This window comes from Synchiropus splendidus, chromosome 14 (genome assembly GCF_027744825.2).
Source record: "Synchiropus splendidus isolate RoL2022-P1 chromosome 14, RoL_Sspl_1.0, whole genome shotgun sequence".
NCBI lineage: Eukaryota > Metazoa > Chordata > Actinopteri > Syngnathiformes > Callionymidae > Synchiropus > Synchiropus splendidus.
The window spans coordinates 19,790,492-19,811,911 of record NC_071347.1 but is presented as its reverse complement, the minus strand read 5'-3'; the positions used below and the strand labels follow the sequence as shown (position 1 = coordinate 19,811,911).

General features: G+C 45.7%; 5 protein-coding genes across 5 annotated transcripts; 3 read left to right on the top strand and 2 right to left on the bottom strand.

The window, feature by feature from the left end:
* The first annotated feature begins 142 nt into the window (after positions 1-142).
* On the top strand, positions 143-1,607 carry exosc6 (exosome component 6). Its single transcript, XM_053885689.1, has 2 exons — positions 143-457; positions 625-1,607. The coding sequence occupies exons 1-2, from the start codon at positions 180-182 to the stop codon at positions 1,169-1,171; spliced, it is 825 nt and encodes a 274-aa protein (XP_053741664.1). The 5' UTR covers positions 143-179; the 3' UTR covers positions 1,172-1,607.
* agbl2 (AGBL carboxypeptidase 2) lies at positions 1,383-8,790 on the bottom strand. Its single transcript, XM_053885687.1, has 15 exons — positions 8,644-8,790; positions 7,985-8,093; positions 7,376-7,549; positions 7,202-7,309; positions 6,995-7,142; positions 6,666-6,921; positions 6,106-6,504; positions 5,896-6,038; positions 4,989-5,148; positions 4,788-4,914; positions 4,622-4,722; positions 4,464-4,561; positions 4,172-4,235; positions 4,005-4,084; positions 1,383-2,371 (listed from the first exon to the last, which is right to left on the bottom strand). Exons 1-15 carry the CDS (start codon positions 8,692-8,694, stop codon positions 2,359-2,361), a joined length of 2,031 nt encoding a protein of 676 aa, XP_053741662.1. The 5' UTR covers positions 8,695-8,790; the 3' UTR covers positions 1,383-2,358.
* On the top strand, positions 1,671-2,824 carry tmem17 (transmembrane protein 17). The gene is made up of 5 exons (XM_053885691.1): positions 1,671-1,863; positions 1,982-2,085; positions 2,270-2,383; positions 2,437-2,580; positions 2,641-2,824. The coding sequence occupies exons 1-5, from the start codon at positions 1,749-1,751 to the stop codon at positions 2,716-2,718; spliced, it is 555 nt and encodes a 184-aa protein (XP_053741666.1). The 5' UTR covers positions 1,671-1,748; the 3' UTR covers positions 2,719-2,824.
* On the bottom strand, positions 8,642-15,524 carry fnbp4 (formin binding protein 4). Its single transcript, XM_053885686.1, has 17 exons — positions 15,298-15,524; positions 14,609-14,686; positions 14,398-14,528; positions 13,702-13,867; positions 13,472-13,619; positions 13,286-13,385; positions 12,875-13,216; positions 12,610-12,787; positions 12,428-12,540; positions 12,249-12,353; positions 12,016-12,149; positions 11,001-11,131; positions 10,659-10,924; positions 10,475-10,592; positions 9,936-10,126; positions 9,712-9,863; positions 8,642-9,582 (listed from the first exon to the last, which is right to left on the bottom strand). The coding sequence occupies exons 1-17, from the start codon at positions 15,419-15,421 to the stop codon at positions 9,498-9,500; spliced, it is 2,562 nt and encodes an 853-aa protein (XP_053741661.1). The 5' UTR covers positions 15,422-15,524; the 3' UTR covers positions 8,642-9,497.
* A 353-nt stretch (positions 15,525-15,877) lies between these two features.
* ppcdc (phosphopantothenoylcysteine decarboxylase) lies at positions 15,878-20,902 on the top strand. The gene is made up of 5 exons (XM_053885690.1): positions 15,878-16,053; positions 18,708-18,803; positions 18,982-19,110; positions 19,172-19,340; positions 20,599-20,902. Exons 1-5 carry the CDS (start codon positions 15,910-15,912, stop codon positions 20,685-20,687), a joined length of 627 nt encoding a protein of 208 aa, XP_053741665.1. The 5' UTR covers positions 15,878-15,909; the 3' UTR covers positions 20,688-20,902.
* Positions 20,903-21,420: the final 518 nt, after the last annotated feature.

The following is a 21,420-nucleotide window of genomic DNA, read 5'->3' as shown; positions in this document are numbered from 1 at the left end:
AGACGATGTCTTTTTAAACCAAAAAGCGCCAGATGAGTCATTTTTCAATGAGGAAAGTCACGCAACACATTTTGACAGATAGGAACTATCGCTTTCAAGGATATGTTTGCAGACGGAACAATTATCTTACCGGACTGCTCTCACGCGCGCCTGCTCCTAGCGCTTCCTCCTGCTTCAACATGCCGGTTGATACAAAGCGAGTCCGTGGCCCAGAGGTTTCCCAAAGCCCCTCTTTATTCACTAACGAGCCTCCGGTGGTTGTCCCTTCGCATGGGCCGAGGAAGGACGGCCGTCAGCGGGACCAGGTGGACGTCCGGCCGGTGTTCGTGAGGTGCGGGCTGGTGAGCCAGGCCAAGGGCTCCGCGTACATCGAGGCTGGAGACACCAAGTTGATGTGCTGCGTTTACGGACCGAGAGAAACGGAGAGGAAAGATGATACTGACATGAAGAGTGGAAGGTAGAGTTGGACTTTTGTCAAACACATTTAACCGATTTAATACTTACTAAAATATATAACTGCGACACGTTAGATTGACTTTAACAAAGTCGATATATCGGGCATGTTTAGTCAGTTCATGTCATCTTGTCCTATAACCTTCACCATTTCCATACCCCCCCCGCCAGGTTGACCACTGACATGCGCTTTGCCCCGTTCTCCTGCCCGGAGCGTGGATCCTGGCTTCAGGGCAGTCAGGACAAGGACTTCTCCCTGATGCTGCACGAGAGTCTCCAGCCCGCCTTGTGCCTCCACAAATACCCTCGCTCCCAAATCGAGGTCAACGTCATGGTCCTGGAGAACAGCGGCTCTGTTCTGGCCCATGCCGTCACATGCGCCTCCATGGCTCTTGCTGACGCCGGGATTGAAATGTATGATATGGTGCTCGGCTGCACTCTTCGGCAAGATGGAGCGTCGTATGTGGTAGACCCGACTTATGCTGAAGAAAACAGCTACGGCTCAGTGAACAGTGCGAACGTGGGTAGTCTGGCGGTTGCCTTCATGCCCAGTCTGAACCAGATCTCTGGACTTCAGTCGGACGGGGAGATGACTGAGGAGACCCTGACAGCTGGCTTGAGGACATGTATCGAGGGTTGTTATAAAATATACCCAGTTATTCAGCAAGCTCTGGCCAAAGCTGTTCGCAGAGTTGCTCCCCCACCTTCTGAGAGCTGAGAGACTTTTGTACTTGTTCACAGTAATAAACCATTGTCTTTGTATTCTGGATTAAATGTACCTTGTTGCCCTTATTATCTATGATACAGATCATTGAGTTTGATGTACTTGGACTTTTCATAAATGTTTGCCATTGCAGAGCATAATTTTATGCAGATATGTAATTATGTTAGTAAATGAACACTTGAATACAGTCTTGAAATATATATTTTAGAGAGAAAAAAAAGTACATGCCAGACATGTTTATTGTCAGTGCAGATCTGTTACAATCACTGAAAGCAAAGTTTGTAGAGACAATTTTGTAAACGCTAAATTAAGTACTGTTGCTCAAGTATTTTCATGGTCTGTATGAACATTTCGAGTTGTTACTGTGGTGCGATAATAATCGGTTGAATTTTAACAACCATGTATGGAAATAAAATACGTTTTCATATAGTCAAACACACCTGTAGGGGGCAGTGTGTACTTTTTTGTGAAAAAGTTCGTCATGAGAAGAAGAAGTACGACTTCATGGTTGTCAAGGAAACGGTCCGAAGGGGAGCCGCTCTCTCCTGCCGCCACGGCGGACTTCAACATCATGGACCTCCCCGAGACCCTCAGGAAACGCTTAGATGATTTTTCCCGAAACGTTTTATTCGAGCCGAGCCGGAGTCAACCTCCATCAAAAGACCACGACGCGATTTTACCCCGCGGTAACGTCTTGCTAGCGTAGTTAGCATCCGCCGCTATTCACACTGATGCACTTTCGCTTTCAGCTCATTTCCCTCACATATGACACATTGCTCTATTTAGTGTTGTTGCATTTTTCAGACAAGCGCGTCCTGTCCAGCCTTCCTCTCCAGATGTCTCTGTTCTTTAACATGTGGTTCTTCCCCTGGTGGTGGATCAGTGAAACCGTGATGCTGCACCTGAAGGTAAACAACATTGCCACACACACTCTGCTCTGAAAAAAATACTTCCAAAAATACTTAGAATTTTAGATCAAAATAATAGGTTTAAATGAGCACAGTGTATCGCCACAAACTAGAGGTCATTTGCAAAGAAAAAAATATGCTTTGAGGACCACAAGCTTTAGAGAGTTTCTTTACTGCATTCCAGTATCCTGCCCTGCCCGACTACTACAAATTCATCCTGGTCACGATTCTCATCCTCATGACTCTGATCGAGGCGATCCGACTCTACCTGGGCTACACAGGGAACCTGCAAGAAAAGGTACAGCTTCACTACCCTCTTCTGGCCAAGAGAATGATTCTGTTCCACCCAAGGTCCCGGAGCTGGCTGGATTCTGGCTGCTGAGCATCTTACTCCAGCTCCCACTCATACTCTTCCAGCTCTTCAACGAGTCCATTCTCGTGCAACCTTTAGAGCGAGGGGTCCACATGGTGCTGGCAGTCTTCCTTCTCTCACAGGTGACACACACTCTCCTCAGAAACACTGCATAGCACAGCAGGTAATTGTTTTGTTCGTAGGCACTGTCTGGCTTCGTGGCGCTGCGAGACATGGTGCGGAACACTGAGGACCAATTCCACCTCCAGCAATTCCACTGAAGTCATTCCGTGCCATCTTGTCACCAAACGTGCCTGAATCTGAGTGTAATTCTATTTTATGAGGCCTTTTTTTTTTACATCTTTGTAAATGTATAAATAAATATGACTCGCCATTATAAACACCAGTGTGTCATGAAGTGGTTATGTGTCAACAATATTAGCTATGTGGGTTGTTTAACACGAGTGTACAATAAAACTGGCTCATTACTTTGTCACCTGCATTGAAGTTATCTTCATGCTTCAGGAGATGCATTAAAGTCCCCAAGAGAACTGTGCAATGAGGTTATATGAAGATCAGAGTCTTGAATCATACAGAATGGTTCCCCTGAAGAAGGGGCACAGCAGACTTGAATCCACATTATGAGAGTGACATCATCATATGCTCTCATGTGCTGCGTCTGTGGACCAGCTAGAAGGGACACAGTTGGGCACAGCAAAGTAAAAAAAAGATGGAAGCACACGACCTCCTCAACTGAAGGTGCTTCACTCCTATTGCTCAGGCTAATCTCACCTCCTCAGTCACGCTACAACTTTCAAAACAGACACTGGGTTATTTAGTGTTGTCGTCGAGACTAAGACCTTGAAGGCCTGGGACCAAGGCCAATGAGGTTGGGGGCAAGACCAAAAGAGTAAACAGACCTATGCTTCTGTATTCAGTTAGGTCTCGGTCTCAACTCAGGGACGAAAATGGTTTCTACTCTTCGATCTCTGACAAACCTGAAGCCCTCCTCTTTCCAAAGTGTAACTCAACCAACTCTGCCCATGGGCTCATCAGATGTTTCTTTATTGGTTTCTTTGTTTTTTTTAGGAAGCTTCTTAAAAAACACACAAACCTTTGTCACAACCTGAATAGTTCAAGAAGTAAAGCATCTCCCAGTGTACAGTGTCCGCTGTATTACTCCAAGATCGAGCTGTTTCCTCCACTTCTAACTGTAATAACTGCTCAACAAGTTACACACCAGCTCCACTTGGAAAATGAAAAACATGAGTAGCCACTTCAGGTGTGTGCATCCCACCTGAGTCTGGACTACCCTCTGGCAACAGCTCCTCTTGATAAGAAGTCCTGCCACCTTTCTTGAAACCCAGTTTCATCCTCTTCATTCACCAAACCCACACTCTTTATTGCTGAGTAAGCGAAAGGCTGTTGTCTGAGAGTCACCATCGAGCTCCGTGGTTCCAAGAATGTCTTTCACCAGACCCCTTTCAATTCACAGAACCCCACACTCCAGCAGTGCAGGGTTCTTGACTGGATGTAAAGCTGGAGTGTGTGTGTGTGGTCACTCTACCTCCTCTTATAATTGACACTCTTCGCTCGAAGTGCTTCCCTGGATCTCACTGTCTTCATCTCCTTCTTCATATCCAGAGACTGCAAAGAGGAACAAGGCCACTTACTTCAGCACCTACTGCAGTAAAAATGACATATAGAATCACTACATTGTTGACTTGAACTCACCCCAAATTGTTTCTTCTCATTCAGTGACAATCTGCCAGAATCGCAGCTGATAGAACCACTGGTGCTGTGAAGGCAAAACCTTAGTTAGCCGACATAACAGAGAGGAAGGGAGGTGAAGAAGAGAGTGCAGGCAGGGTGTAAGATGCCATGATGAATGGTTTAGAGTAAGGAGTTCTGAGGTTGCCATAGGAAGAGAGGACAAGATTAGGGATGTGCCTATCAGATGTTTGGACACAGTTTAATATGCATGTATGTGAATGTGTAGGTAGAACAGCGTGACTGAGGCACCCACCTGGTATCAAAATCCAATAATCTACATTTGGAGCTAAACTCTTTGCCAAATCTCTTGCCGAATATAGAAGCCCCCAGCTCTTCCAGGCAGCGGTTTCTCTGTCAAGCGAGACAGATTATTGTCGTCTCTGTGAGTTACATCACACGTTTGCTTCTCACCTCGGTCGGATCAGCATCGTAGTAGTCCAGCAGTGTGAGACAAAAGTAGAAACCCAGAGTCTCCAAATCTCTGGTGGTGAAATGTGTGCCCACGCCGTCGCCTGCAAAGAGTAGACGACATGTTTCACAGCGCCACAGAAGAGACATGGGAGGAGTCCAAACATACCCATGGTAGTTCCTGCGATGCTGGCCTCCATGGTGAAGCTGTTCTTGATGCCGAGCCTCCACATGGTGACCCGGCCGGTTCCTTCTTTTTCCTTATCCACCTTCCAGTTGCAGCTCGGGAAGCAGAACTGAGCACAGAAGAGGTGCTACTGGAAAAGTCCCCAGCAACTTTAGCGGCACAGCAGCGAAGCACAGACGTTACCTTGCCGCCGGTGTTCTTGCTCATCATCAGCGGGAAGACTTTCTCATGAAACTTGTGCGTTGAACTTCGACTGTCCGAACAGCCGTACATGAAGACGTTCTTCTTTCGACTGTGGCCGTGAAAGTCACAGTATAGCACCACCTCTTGGTTCACCATCAACCTGGGGGAGTTATTTGAGGTCAGGACTTGCGAAGGTTAAAATAATTGGGTCCTAATTAAGGTGGCTACCGTAAATTATGGTCCATAAGCCGCTACTTTTTTCCTGCGGACGAGAGCCTGCAGGCTAAAATGACACGGCTAATATATGGATTTTTACAGGCAAACGGATTTCATGCTGCTGAAATATTGTGCCATGTCACATCAAACCAATGACATCACAGGCGCTTTATTGACCTTAGAGCGCTCAAAATGCACTGTTTTCGCCTGCATGTCCGCAGCTCCACCAACAGAGCCTATCTCCTGCTTCAGCTGAGGCCGGTTGTGGTGTCGGAACTTCGGAGACTCAGGCGAAAACTGCGCATTTTGAGCGCTTTAATGTCAATAAAAGATGCGAGGTGTTGATGATTCAAGTTCAGAACATTGTCCAGTTTGTTTCATGAGTCAGTCTCCATGCTGGAGCCTGTTTTCCAAACTAGTTTAGAAGTGATCCTCATGCATTTGTAAGCTGGCTGCACCACTGACCTTTCTACAGCGAAGACAGCACCACTGCACCCGCGGCTTAACAAGATCTATTTTCCTTCTTAAATTTAGTGGGTGCGGCTAATATTCCGACGTGCTTTATAGTCTGGTATTTACAGTACAACTGTAACAGAAATAGTAATGAAAAGGGGCGCAGCATATATATAATACTGTCAGTACTAGTCTCCTCACTGAGTGAAACACGAGGCAGCAGGGAAACAGAACTCACTTCTCCACCATTTCTCGAGTGTAGAAGACACAGGGAAAGACGTTGGAGCGCATGGACTTGTAGAATCTGTTGAGGTCATAACCCGACAGAGAGCAGCGACTGTTACCGACGATGACACCATCTGGGTTCAGCATGGGTATCACCTGCAGCCGGAGTGACAGGTGTTAATACTAATAACCAAATTTTGGCTCAGGAGCAAATGTTTCTCACCTTAAAAACAAAAGTGTCTCGCAGCTGTTTCGCCTTCTTCGACGACCCGAGCAGGAATTTCAGAAAGCCCTCCATCATCCACGAGCCGTTGGTTTCCCCCGGGTGGACTCGGGCCGTCACCACCACGGCTTTCTTCTTCTGGACCTCCAGCACGGTGGTCACCGGGGAGGTGATGGTGAGAATGTAGACAGGGTTCCCCGCCAGGCTGTAGCACAACATCCGCAGCTTACAGTAAGTCGCTATTTCTGGGTTCGAGGAAATCTGCCTCAGATAGTCCTGAAGTTTGGAGTAGGTGTACGGGTAACACTGGGCCATGTAGCACGTGTCCCGGTCGTAGGGAAACTGGAGGGTCCAGGTGAGGGAGTAGTGGGTCGGGTTGTTCTTGTCTTCAAATAAATCCTGAATAAAGACACAAACACAGATGATTCTCTCCAAGCAACTCGCATCCCCACCTCAGTCAGAGGGCACTTCTTTTGGTCACCTCACTAGCTATAGATAATGGAGCGACCCATTCCACATGGGTAACAACATTGATCTCAATAATCATCGATGTGACTTACATCCAGCAGGTTGCAGTAGTAGTGAATGTTGTGTCCAGTGCGAGTCCATCCGATCCCTTTCTCTTTGGCTGCAGTCTCGGAGTAGATGAGCGGCTTCAAGCCTTGCTGGTACAAACTGTGTGGTTTGGTGAAGTTGACAATGGTGAAGCGATAGTTCACGTCAATCCTCATGTTCCTGACCCGGAAATAAAACCACTGCGTGTGTTTTTCCGTGTACATGTCGGTGCGCAGCGTGAGCTCGTAGTGATACGGACCCCTGAGAGAGACCGAAAAAGAGGTCATGAACTGAGGAACGATGAAATGTAGCAAAGGACTCAGGTTCTACTCACACTTGCACTGCCTTCTGCAGGTTACCACTTTCGAATCGTGATTCAAACTCCAGGGTGGGGAATGCAGGCGAGAAGATGGGCGGAGGGGTGCATTCGGTGGGCTTTATCACGACCACTTGGGCATTTGTGAAGTTGGGTTGCTTGCAGCCTGAGTAGATGGAGCTCACATCAAGACACCATCAAGCCACACTGAAGCTCATCACTCACCTTCTTCTATGCAGTAGACCATCCTCCTCATCACAGATCTGAAGTTAATGTGTTCACATTCGAACCCAGTCGGCTTGTAGAACGGTTCGGGTCTTTCAGGTTCCCATTCTGGAAGCACAGTAGACCATTTAGAGTTGCTTCCTATGTGTGAGGTCGGGGCGCAAATGTGATCACCTATGTGCTTGATGGCATCGCTGACCACCGTACACTCAGCGGGCCAAAAGGGGCGCGATATAGAAGGGATGATCACCACTTCCGCTGGAGCCTTCAAACTAAAAATAGGTCTGCTGCCATCAAAGTTCAGGACCATCTGCGTCGTGCCCAGGGACTGATTCAGGCTTTTGGCCACTGAGGGGGAAACCACTTTAGGTTCAGCTTTGCTGTCGTGAGTCAGTACTCCAGCCATACATGCAGCTCAAAAAAATACAAAGCCAATACAAATCTGATGTTTAGACATTTACATATGTTTACATTATAATTACTAGAAAGATGTTATACATGCATGCAAGAGGTAAACTGTTAAAATAAGATGCTCTAGAAGAGATATTCCTGAATTCCTCTTCTATATACAATACATGAATATTTGTAGCTGTAAATTTCCAAATTCAATGTTATAACTGAATATTAAGCTCAGCTCAGCACTTGTAAATATAGTTATGTCATTTATTTCCTGTTTTTTAAGCACATATAATTACTATTAAATGTCAAATACATATTTAAATATCTCCCTACCCCCTCAGGTACGTTTTTTCCTTTTTCAATAAAGGTCATGCAAACACTTACACCGCGTCTTCTTTTGCGTATCCTCCTCAGGTACATTCTGCGTGTGTTCCTTGTGGCTATTCCACCAGTTTTTGATACTTGAAGCAAACTTGGTAGGCCCTCTTTTTACCTAGGGAGAGAAATCAAAGTGTTACTTTGGTGAGTTGTACAATCCTCTCAACTAAAATCATCTTTGCTATAAGTTTATTGTATCATATCATTTTAATTATTTTATCCCTTGCAACTTAGTTTTTTATTTATATTTATTTCCACTATTAAAGACCAAGACTGGTGTATATGAACAACAAAACACAGCTGCAGACAGCATTAAATATTTCAATGCTAGAATAAACCACGCACAATTTATATGAATGTATTTTTTTTAATTATATTGTTCATATTCCTCAATTGTCTGGCATCAAGGCAAACAAAACGATTGTATTTATTGCATGCTGGTCAGTCAGAGTTGCCTCTTTTATTTGTTCTATAAAACAAAATAAAAAAAGATAAGAAAAGTGTAAGTCTTTCTAAAGGAAATAAGACGTTTAAATTGATATAACACATATTAATATTCAAACGTTCCCGCTAAAGGCTTCACGATTGTGCCGCTACGTTTGTCTGCGAAAATAAAAAGTAAAACATAAAAGTTGGTGTATTTAAGTTACATTTAAACAACGCACCTGTGTGGAGCTCGGATTGTCCTTTCTGGAGACCTCGTTTCTGCTAAACATGGATGAAAGTTGCGTTATGCACAGTAGAAGCTTTCGAACGAGCTTTAGCTAAAGTCGGCTAACTTGCTACAACCGAGCTAATTGTAGCATGTCGGACTCCGCGCTTCACCGCGTCACTACTGGCATGGAAACTAAATTTAGCAGTGGTCGTCTCCACCACGCACGCTTTTATAAATTCAGTCTTATTTTATCCGTGTGTCAGAGGAGAACTTTCAATTTCTGACGGCGAACGTCGTCACCAAGGCGCTCACCTTGATTGCGTCGCCATGACGACACCAGCTCTGGAAGGCTTTTAAACCCGAGCAGCGGTTTGACGATGGAACGTGAACGCAGTTACCAGGCAACCGGCCCACAAACGGCGCTACGAAAAACACTCAATTTCAGTGGATCCCAAAAGAGAATCTACAGTTTGAATGTCATGCAAGCAACAATATATAGAAACAATTAAATGGAGATTCAAGTTCAAGAAAACAGAAAAATTCAGACAAACATTTCACAAAAGAAAACAGTTTAATAACTTTTTACAAATATACACATTCCAAAATTCTTCCCTTCAAAATCTTGGCATATCCAAGCAGGCCCTATATGTACAGAGTAGTAAAAAAAAAAAAAAAAAACACGTTAAAAGAGACTGTAGTTCAAGATGGCGTCTGCTTCTCACAAACTCCGACGTCATGAATGTTGGCACTTTGGCTCAGTCAAGTCCATGTTCAAACAAAATGTTGATGATGATTACGTCAAAGAGCTTAGAAAAGTTGACAGGTGGTAACAAAAGTGTAAAAGGAGCAGCGAAGCTCCTGCTGTTACGTGTTCATCTTTCTTTTCTTCAGCCGTTCCCTCCAGTCGTCAGGCAGAGCCTCGAAGTTGGCGTTCTTTGATGCTTTTCCTCTGCAAGAAAGACAGAACATTTTGTGATTTTTTTTAAGATGTACGAAGCATCTTAGGTGTGTTTTTGCCATCTTGCATGAATCAAGGATTCAGTCAGAACATGAAATGTTTTGGGAATCTGCAACATACGTCACGAGCTGCTGCAGCTTCCAATCTTCTATGCTCTTCTTGTTGAGCACATCCCTGTCCTCGTCGCTGGAGCTGCTCTTCTCCTCCTCCTCCAGCTCCTTCTGGATACTCTGCCACTTCTTCACCAGCGACGGCATTTTGGTCTTTCCCCGCTTCGGTGAAAACACAGCTGAGTCAGAACACTGTTTACCACCAACTGGACGGAGGGCGGTTCCAACACTAACCTTATCCTTCTTGCTTTTTTTGGTCTTTTCTGTTGCCAAAGATTTGTGTGCAGGGGTGTCCGACGGTGGCTGGGGGGGCGGCAGAGGCGGCTGCGGCGGTGGTGCTGACACCGGAGGAAGTGGAGGCTCACAGGGCACCATTGGAGCAGAAACAGCAGTCAGACCCCAGTAAGCTGCTGCCATCACCGGAGCTTCAGAGAAACACAAATGTACGAGTTTGTTAGCTGAACACAGACGGAATTCAAATGTTATGGGACATTTTTGACTCAGTGGCGAGATGTACTGTTTCTTATCCAGGCACTGAGGTGACAACGGTTTGTTGTCATCAATGTTCAAGTGACCTTCTCTGGTTCAGTATGACCCATGTGACCACAGTGGCACACACATGCTGTGTATGGAGTCAGGAACAGTATGTGTTTTGTACTGCAAAGCTGAATAACATGCCGTAAAGTTCACACCAGCATCACTCAGGGCTTATTTTGGGATACCATGTGGGCGGCTGTGAAGCAGCATCAGCACCTCGCAAAGGCTTATCTTACCGGCACCAGCGACCGACTGCGTGTAGAGAATGGGACTGCTGCCGATGGTGATGGATTTGCTCATCTGGCCTGCCTTGCGCTTCTGACCCTTCCCCAGAGGGGCCAGAGGATCGACAACCTGACAATAGCAGAGACATACGTGAACACCGCTCTACAGAAAAGTACCTCCAAACTGAAGACTTACACTGGTGTTCAGCCCGGGGGACTCGCTGCCGTCCCCCTCGGTGCCGGGAGCCGGCGGCTCAAAGTCATCGTCGTCGTCCATTTCCATCTCCACTTCCATGATTTTGTCCTCGCCGTCGGGCGGGGGAGGAGGTGGGGGCGGCGATGCCGGCGGGGGAGGGGGAGGAGGCGGCGGGCTTTCGGGAGGCGGGGGTTGATTGGGTGACCAGTGGGATGCTGCGCTGGGCTGCGGAGGCACTGATGGTGGCGCTGGAGTCCCAGTTGAGCCTGCGGTCGAGTCAACTTTGATTTTCAGATTCTCACTTGAAGCACAAGGAATTCAGAAAAAGAACAGCGAACTCACCTACTGACGCTGAGGATTTGCCATTTCCTTGAGCCTGGGAATCTTTTGAGTCTGCCTTGTCATCCTCGGTTGGGAATTCCCACTGGGACGCGCCAGTCCGATCGTTGACGTAAAAGTATCGCCTGTGCTCTCTAGAGAGTTGGACAAGAGAGATAGAAGATGCAGCCTTAGCGAACTGGCCGACGACTGCATGACTACCACGATGCCCTGTGAGAGTGGTCCAGGGTTTTGTGGCCTGAGAGGAGGGCTGGTGTGTTGGCGTGAACAGCTACTTTGTCCGTCCTTTCAAACGGTCCAGTTACGGACTGCGAGATGTGGCCAGGGGAACCCACCTTGCTTTCACAAGCAACTACAGCAAAAACAATCTTTAGGACTTGAAAGTAGCTTTCAGCAGCTCACACCACGGTTGCCTTTTGTTTGGAATAAAGACAACCATCCTCTCCCTGACACGAGGCAGCGCCAGGGAAGACACACCGTCAAACAACCACAGTTCAGAGAATAGTGAGCACATTGTTTAAGACAGATCAACAAAATGTAAAAAAACAGGAAAACATGAAATAGAGTTGGTCTGACCTGCTGGATTCCCGTCATTGCTCCGTCTTCACCTTTAATGCGTGACACTCGCCGTTCCAGGGCACCAGTCTGTCAGCATTTCATTGGGGGCGCTGTTGTCCTGAAAAGCGCAACGCTCTCCCACGCAACCAGCCTTCCTATGATACCTCCCACCCAGATACTGGACCCGGAATCCACCAATCAATGCCCTGATATCAGGGTCACACTGAGTTCTGTGGTTCTCCTAGAGGCGAGTCAGGACGATCCCTCAGGCGATAGGTCGGGATTGCATCACAGACACATGACACGTCTGCTTCTGGTTTGTTTTTAGTTCCACTCGTATGTAAAACTTCTCCCCAAGTCATGTTTTACACAGTCTGCAACGTCAGGACTGAACGTTGTGTAGTCACGCGGTTGGGGGGGACGAGGGAGTTTAGAGATGAGAAAGGTAAGTAGCGCGTACCTGTCCCAGTGGCAGGACCAGCCTTTGGGAATGGCGTTAAGTTCGTAATATTTTATGTGTTCAGCAGCTTCCTGTAGCCGACGGCGGAGGTAAGTCCCATTCAGAGCGCCTTCCCTCCAGTCAGCGATCCGTGTCTGCAGACAGGAAGTGAAGGGACAGCGCAGATTAGGATCACCAACACTATGATGTAATACAGTACATGTGCACTCATATACACGTCAGGATCATGTTACCTCTGTTTGTAGAAGCAGCAGCTGAAAGTTTGAGATGGTCTTCTGATCTATGCCTAGGAACTCCATTTTACTAGTCACTGTGTTGGCAAGTTGTCCGATCTGAAACTATAAGAAAAGATCCCATCATGATGAGTCGAGTCAGAAGGAATGGCAGTACTTGCCATAGGACCTTGCATCACCTTGAGCTCAGGTGTCTCCACTTCTTTGACTGGAGGTTTTGAACCAGATTTTTCTCCCGAGTCATCTCCAAGCAAGTCCTCTTCGCCCAGGCTTTCAGGGACTTTCCCAGCCGCTGTGGGAATAGTGTTTCAGTACACCAGTGTTTTCCAATTGTCTTGCGTTTCCCACAATTTCAACTCACATGTTTCTGCGTTCTCTTGAACATCTGAGCTTCGACTGGCCGACTCCGGGCTGGGGGCGGTGATGAAGGCCGTCTTCCAACCTTTCTTCTTTGGGCCAGAAGCATCGTGGCCGGTCTCTGATGCTGGACTGGACCCACCTGCGCTTCCGTCACAGTCTTCCAGTGCGCGCAGCTCTGCCTGCAACAAAACCATCCAGCAGGTAAAAAGAAATGTCACCATCACACATCTACGCAAGGCATTATCAGTAAGGCACTAAAAACTAACCTTTTTGCGTTCCAGAGCGATCTCCAGATCCACTGTATCCTCCTCTGCCTCCTCAGCGCCATTTGAGCCATCTTCTTGTTTCTTTGAATCCGGATCTTTGTCCGCAGCTGAAATGGAGTCCGCATCTCTCGAAGGAGTAGCTGGTGATCCTACGGATCGGACTCCTTCCCCTTCAGAGTCCACGCCACTCTCTGTGTCTGTCACGGTTTTAAGCAATCTCTTCCTCCATTTCTCCTCAGCATCCTTCACTTCAGTGGGGATCAGGGGGCCGAGAAGCGACGCAGCAACCCCGCGGCGCTCCTCCTCCTCACTTGTGAGGCCGACAACACTCTCTTGTACTTCCTGTTAGGAGTCATATTTTAGATCAAGAGCCACATTTTGATCAGTTAACACATAGAGCACTACACTTACCTTGACTTTGGTGTCTTTCACAGACTCTGGTGCCGATGTGGCTGCATCAGCAGTATAATAGGCTGCATGGTCTGTTCCATTCCCATTTGAGCTTGTATTGCTGTAAACGCATTGACATTAGAAACTTAAGAACAAACACAAAGCAACAATAACCATCTATATACATTTACTGCAGCCATCTCTTACCTGTTGCCAAACTGATTCAAAGTTTGCACCTGATCAGCAAGATAATTTGGGAGCTCCCATGACACCTCGTTGGTCAGAGTGTTCCAGTAGTAATAGCAGCCCGAGTTATCATCCCAAACCTCCTGCCAGTCTCCCATCTCAACTCCCGCTAGAAGGCACAAGATGCACGATAAGCAAAAGAGCAACCAACAGTCCTTTGGCAAAAGAGAAACTTCAAATCGATGCGTTACCTCCAGCTAGAGAGCACTGAGTGTTGTACTCGAATTCTGTACTTTGTGCATTCTTTCCTTGACCGGTTTGTTGGGCGTTGGTCTGTGATTTGGCTTGTGTTGTTGCTGGCACAGATGAGGCAGGTGCATCCTCCGAGCTTGGCTGAGTTGTGATGGCATCAATTTCCTGTGACAAAAACATGCAACGTAATTAAGAGGAACAATACTTTGCCAGTATTGCTGTAGAAATATTAATATGAAAACGAACTGATCAATAGCCCAGCCATCTACATAAGACAGTTTTTTTAGTAATTTCCATGCAGCAGTTTTGTAGCTGCTGCCCCCACGACCCAGCAACAGAGGGTGGAGGGTTGGAAGGAATATCAACTTGCAAATAATATAATAATTTTTTTCTTTGAAGTGAAGCAGTGACTTCAAAGAGGGTTGGCCATCTCAGTACCAAGTGGTGTCATTATTGGGAGTTTCTACTCTTAAAATACGAAAATATGAAATACACTATTATGAATTGAAATATAAATACTTAGCTAGCATATCAATCACATACGGATGTAGGATGATCTGAATATCATATTCATTTCCATGGTGTTTTTCCACAAGGCAGTCTAATGTTTGTCTGTGTAAGGTGTTGCATCTTAAAATATGCTGGTGCACAAACAAGAGCAACAAATTGATAAAATTCGAAGCAATAATACCCACCGCCATGAAGTTAGCCAACGTGCTGTCGATGTCTGCCGATTGATTATGTTTGGTAGTTGCAGCAGCACGCTGAGAAACCCCAGCATCCTCCTCATCACTGTCTTCATAAGCCCCAAGCAGGGACAGGCCCTCTGCAGGTTTTATTGAATGGACAATGCTGCATTAATTACTTCAGAAAAAATGCCAATAACACATGAAAAGATGAACAAACCTGTGGCTTTTACGGTGGGTGCCCTCATGTTGCCTCTTTTGTCTTTCACTCGCCTTGGTCCGTCACCCTCCTTCTCATCTGCCAGATACAGCCAACAAATATGTATATCATGAAACTATATAGTGAGTATACAATCTGTGATTCTGTTCATGGAACAGTACATTATCAGACTACTTGTCTAAAATATTCTGGATCACCATTCATAACATGACAAGGCGTTGTGTGCCCTAAAGGGACAAAACAAAGAACGTTTCAGGGAGTTTAAGGGAACTGACGTCATTGCCACATGGAGATGACGTTTGACTTCTCATCGGGTTTTTAATCGCGTTCATAACATTTATACGGAGAACTTCTGTGCCTAAACAATAGTTTAACAGAATCCGCAACGGCAGCTTTGTTGTATCATTTAAAGGACACACATCAAAACCATGCAAAAACCTCCAAACACACAAAACAACAGCACAAGGTAGCAGACGGCTAATCACTATTCGCATCATTGGTTTACTGGGACCTGAATTTTTCAAGAAAATAATTCCCTAATAACACTATAGTACGTGTTGGAGAGATATTAAAAAATGATCACATGATGATACCCACTTGTGTTTTTTTTAAACACGCGTTTAGCATCTGTGCTAAACAGAACCATTAGCATTTAGCAACCTAGCAGCTAATAAGCGGTGGTCATTTACCATCCGATCCCGAGAGGGCCTCGTCTCTCTCGTCGGTGTTTCCACCACGTAGCCCGGGTGGAGAGAGCTGCAGAATTGTTCTCCGACCGACACTTCCAACAGAGATACGAGTCTTCTTTCTCATCGCCGACTGCCCGAGTAACGGCCAACTGGTTTTACCGTCGACAGTGGGACACAGCTGCAGCGCCCCCGAGCTGTATTGTGCGAGCAGGCGCGTTCCAGTATAGACGCTGCGTGCGCATTCCCGACGGTCACATCCGTCTTCTCGCTTTCTGATTGGTTGGCACCGATTATTTACGGAAGCTGGGCTTCCGATGGTCATATGTTCAGAGTTCGCTCCGAATAAATTCTCGCAGAAAGACGTTTCGTTAACGTTTGGTCTAAATCCATACACTGCGCCTCTTGAAATCTTATCAACTGAAGCATTCAATTTCAGTGTATTCTCGTGGAATTACAGATTATTCACTGGACTGCGACATCACATTATGAATGGGATCCGTACCACTTCCACTAATTACCGTCGCTGGAGACTCTAGCAGATATAATTCGAGAAAATGTTCGCTCATCTTAGACGCACTAGCATCTTAGCTACCAAGAAGAACTCGCCGCACAATGCAGTCAGATTCGAACGCTGCTTGTTCCGATCCCGATTTCCTAAAATCTAAAGACGGTTTCAACATCCTCGTGGGTGTCTCCGGAAGTGTGGCTGCAATCAAACTACCTCTGCTGGTTTCTGAACTGCTTAAGATTCCTGGGGTGAGCGACTCATGCACTTGACATGAAGTTGATAATTACTTTGTGTTCGGTCATGTCACACGTCGCAAGGCATCTTAATATTCCAGTCTTAAGATACATTGTTTTCGCCTGACGTTTAGATTGTTGCTCCCCGGAAATATGATCTGATAAGTTCACCAATGAGAAGGAAGATTAGATCAGTCGTGATGGAAATTGTAAAAAAAAAATAAAATTCAGATGATTTTCGTTTGAATTGTTTTAATTGATGAGTTTCACGAGTTGATCCCAGGTAAAGAGATAAATCAAAGTGTAATTTCCGAAAAAAAAAACATTAAAAGATGAACGCATTAAATACGTATATTGTTTCGAGCCATTTAATGCGATGTAGTAACGAATAATCACTACATTAGCATTTAGTTCGTAGCTTCACTGCAAGTAGAACACAATCAAGCGTACAAATTGCAGCCATATTTTCGAATATGTGCAATATGGGCTGTGGCCGCTAGGTGGTATAATTCTGCAAGAAGTTGGCAGTTGGAGTTGAACCAGCTGAGACGATTAAAACGCTTCTATCGGTAAATCGTTTTTTGAACGAAGCATAATTAAAATGTGTTTTTTTTTTCAAACCATTGAAATGCAATTTAATGGCGTCATAATACCGCACATGTTTACTCAAGTTAACAAAGGGCATTATCTTTTGACTTTTGTCAGTGTGGTTTTGCATTTTTTTGTTCCGATTAGAATCAACAAACTAGTTTCTACCTGTAGAACAAAAGATTAACCTGGCTCATACCACATATACTGTATAGGAGGAGGCAGAGGTCACCCTAGGTCACACCACTTACACCTGCGGAGCTATGGACAATTTAGAGTCATCCAACTGTGGGAGGAAACCAGAGTGGCTGGAGGAAACCCACACAAGCACATTCTTTTTAGTGAGCTGAATATGAGGAACACCATAAAATAATTTAATGTGATCCACTTTCTGCCGGTTGTTTGGCCAAATTCTAGCCCAAGGTGTGGCACAAAAAGCCTGAGCAGAAGTAGCAACTCATCCTCCCAGGAAGCAGTGACCAAGAAGAGAGAAGAGCACAGGTTCATCCAGAGCCTTTTGCATGTTGAGACGAACCTGTTCTCGTGTTACCAGCCCCATTTTAAGTGACTATATCCCTGACGTTTCCTGAGTCACTACCGTTAGTAAAAACAAAAGCAGCTTGTTATAACTTGTTTTGCAAGCAATTGAAATCCTGCTGATTCACCATCGACAGTCATAACCACTGACTAACAGTTCAGTCCATCATTTCATCCGCATAAAAATAAAATACAGTGGAATTGGGTAAAGGTGCTCTTTAATTTCCAAATCAATAAAGTGTTTCACAACCTTACTGATATGCAAGTGTCAAAAGGTCTTATCCGATCCAAAAAACCCTTACCACGCAGATTGCGGTGAGATGAAAGAAAGGAAACGAAACTATTGAAAACCGCAGCGTGAGGCAACACTAGCCAAAATGTTGATTAGGCTTGCAAAATTTGAAACTGGCACTGATAAGCACTTTTTTTCCCCAAGACTATGTGGGTTTCACTGGGTGAGCTGAAATATAAATTCAATTTAAAGTATCCTTCAGAGGAACTCCATAGGTTTAATCCTTTCCAGGCGTCTTCTCCTGTGTGGTTGGCTGGCGCTTATATTAGACACTCAGGGTGAGTGGTGAGGGACACCCTGGACAGTTCCCTGCAGCTCACATGATGGTCTCACTCCACTGGGTTTGTGATGAATAGTCAACGCTGCACGAATACTTTCAGACTCCAACCCGTAGTTTGGTTTTGTCTGCTCCTAAAATGGCCGCGATCCATTTCCGTCCTCTTGGAGTCCTATAAAACACTTTCCCCCGAAGATTCTGGCCTTCCAGAATAAGAACTAATATTTTGTTTGATGAAAGCAGCAACATTTCTTGCTGACTAGTGTTGGCCGTCCGGGTTGGTACGGGCTCCTGCCAAAATGGCGCTGTTTTGATTCGGACTGCTGCATCTTGGGACCGCACGAAGCCAGTGGATTTAAAGAGCGTCCAGGGGGTCCTGCTAGTTAGAACAACAACACCCCCCACAAAACCTGAACCCCAAATTGAACCCGCAAAATTCCTTTTGCACTCAGGTCTCAACTTTGAAGCCTTTAATCTCCTGCTTTCAGATTTACGGGCCTCTGGCCTCTCTGCTATCTCTCTGAATGATGTTTGTTTAGTTCCCCACTGACTGATGTCCCCATAAATCTTCCGGCCGTGACTCGGGCTAATCCTAAACCATGAAGTTACTGATCCCAACATGGCAATCATTTAAGTGTTATCGCCCTCTTTCCTTCCTCAATATGATGTTTGATTCAAACATAAATATGCCACATAAGAATGCTGCCTTGCCATGTGCCCACATTCCTTGTTTTTAAAACCCCTTTTGCTGTGGTGGACTGCTGTTGATGGCTGATTTACACTTGTTATGGCTCGCTGTGCTGAGCTGTTAGCATTTTGAACAGCAATATGTCCGATAAATCAGGCGATTTACAGCTGCTGGGACTGGACGACCGAGGCGCTCGAATTTAAGATGGAGAATAGGAGAGTCGTATGACAACGCCAGGTTGTTTAGGTCTCAGCAGCTGCTCCTGTAACCATATTTGTGTTTGTCAGGTGAACGTCAGGGTGGTGACGACCGAACATGCCAGGCACTTTTATGACCCGGCGGAGGTTTCAGCTAAAATCTATGGCGATAAAGATGAATGGGAGGTGAGTTCTCTGCCCCAGATCTGTACTACGTTTCGGTCAGAGCCGATCAAAACTTCCAGCAGCTTCATTTAAAGGAAGGTAAAACGACCCCTTTACGTCGTACTCTCCTGCTCCCCAACACACTTAACTGAGCCATCTCTAACCTTGAGCTGAGAATAAGTTTTTGACTCTGACTCAGATGTGGACCAAGAAGTCAGACCCGGTTCTCCACATTGAGTTGCGGCGCTGGGCAGACCTGCTGCTCATCGCCCCGTTGGACGCTAACACGCTTGGGAAGATCGCCAACGGCCTCTGCGACAACATGCTGGTGAGAACGAAGCGCGGCATTCCTGCGCATGGTGACGCTGATCTCTGTCTGTGGCGGGCAGACGTGCGTGGTGCGAGCGTGGGACACCAGTCGGCCCCTCCTCTTCTGCACCGCCATGAACACGGCCATGTGGGTGCATCCTATCACAGAACAGAATGTGTCTAGACTGAAGGAATTTGGATACGTGGAGATTCCCTGCATCGTGAAGGTGCTGGCATGTGGAGATGAAGGTGAAGAAAACAATGCAAATGACACACACACACACACTTTTGTCTCGCTATCCTTGTGGGGACCTCTCATTGCCATAACACTCTCACCCTAAACCTAACCATCCAAAACAAAAACCAGGACTCTGAACCAAAGTGAAACCTGGTCATAATGACCCAGTTATTTCTACATTTTCATCCTCAAATTGAGGCTTGGACTTGTGGGGACCAGCAAAAATGCCCCCATAAGTATCTGTGCTTCCAAGAATTAGTCCTCACAAGGATTGCTATAAAAGCACACGCACGCTCACATGCATACTTGTATCTCTATCCTTCCTCTATCCAGTTATTTTGACATTTTCACCCTCAAAACTCTCAGCACAAAATGTCGGCACAAAGTAAAATGTCCTCATAAGATCAGTGTCACACTAAACCTAACCATCCAAAAGACATGGCTGACCTTAACCAGGACTCTGAACCAAACGGTAACCCAATTGTAATGACCCAGTTATCTTGAAGTCTTCAGCCTCAAGAATTGGTTTTGTCAAGAATCGGTCCCCATGAAGTAGGATAAACAGTGGGAGACCTAACTCACCGCTCTGTGAAGTGCACAAGTCTACAGTTAAACAATGCTGTAGTGACTTGTTGCTCAAGTAGTATCTGCTTTGTTATGACTTGGTGCTCATGGGAAAGTTGGGTATCAGTCGGTTATCAGTCTGTAGTCCTTGGTGACTGGAGTCTTTTAGAAGCAGGTCTGGCGTCAAGCTCAGATTCAACTTTTTACGGGATCGGGAAGTAACTCTTCCTTTACCTCTGGGTTTCCTCCGGGAGGTTTTGAAAGTGTAGGGGAGCACCAACCCAAACCCTGGTTTCTGAGTGATAAACCAAAAAAAAATCCTTAAGATTTTGGAAAGTCTTGCGTGAGTAAGACTGTGTTCCCACTGTTGCCTCGAGTGAAACACTGTACAACCAGACATGAGACAGAGGCTCCGGTGTGCGTTTTTCAAGTATTTGTATAGCAATGTCACGTTTCCTATGTACAATTGTAAATTATTAATATGGTCCATAAATGTATGCAGATATAAACCCTATAGTCATATGAATGATTCATACAATATAGTTTACATTGATAACACAATGTAACAAAAGGTCGTGACAGCTTTTATTTGCATGTAGTGGAAACCCTGTGCTTAGTTTGAATACATTAGACGCTTATTTGCAACCATGTTTTTTTTAGAAAATATATGAGAAAAACAAATGACTTTCATCTCTTTCATCACAGGTAAAGGCGGCATGGCCGACGTTCCAACCATCGTCGATGTCGTCAAGCAATATGTACAGAAATCGGAGGAGTCATGTCAGAATACATGACTAGCGTCACTTTCTTCTTTCATATTCTGCTTCTATCTGTCAGAGATGAACCTAAACATCCACCTTGAGCCTTAAAAATATCTTGCAGTGTCTTCCCTTTCAGAGTAACTGTCATGATTGAAGTTCACTTGTGAGACAAATGGAGGATTATATAATCAAACTTCCTCCCATGTAGAACAGGAAGTGGGAGAAACCTCCTGAAATAAAGCATTCTTTACGTGCACAAGGCGTCTGCTGGTGAAGATTTCAGACCTTTGAGGCTGTTCTGCCTTGTGCTAAAGTGGACCAGAACTATCCAGTCCCCTGCCCTGCGCTAGAAAGTCTCTGCTTCTGCTGCAGCTGCAGGCAGCGTGAACTGTGTGGCTGCGGTCTGTTAACCAGAGGAGTTTATCATCGCCTCGCTCACGCTGATCTGAGAGAACACATCAAGACCGTTCAGAGTTCGCACATGCTGTGGCTTGTCATCAAGAAGCACTCAACAAAACATTTGATTTCAAGTGCTCATGAGATCACCTATTTATAGCTTCATTACTTCCTCCTGCCAGGTCACATGATCATCGGTGTTTATCTGTCTCATTCGGTGTGTTTTAAACATAGTTTTGTGTTGATAATGAGACAGATAAGAACCAGATAAGCAGATTGGAGGATTCAGTCTCTCTTTCTTCTTTGTGCCTGTGTGTGCTGTGCGAGCCAGTTCATTAGGACTACTGCCACCTGCTGTCCCATTGAGTGC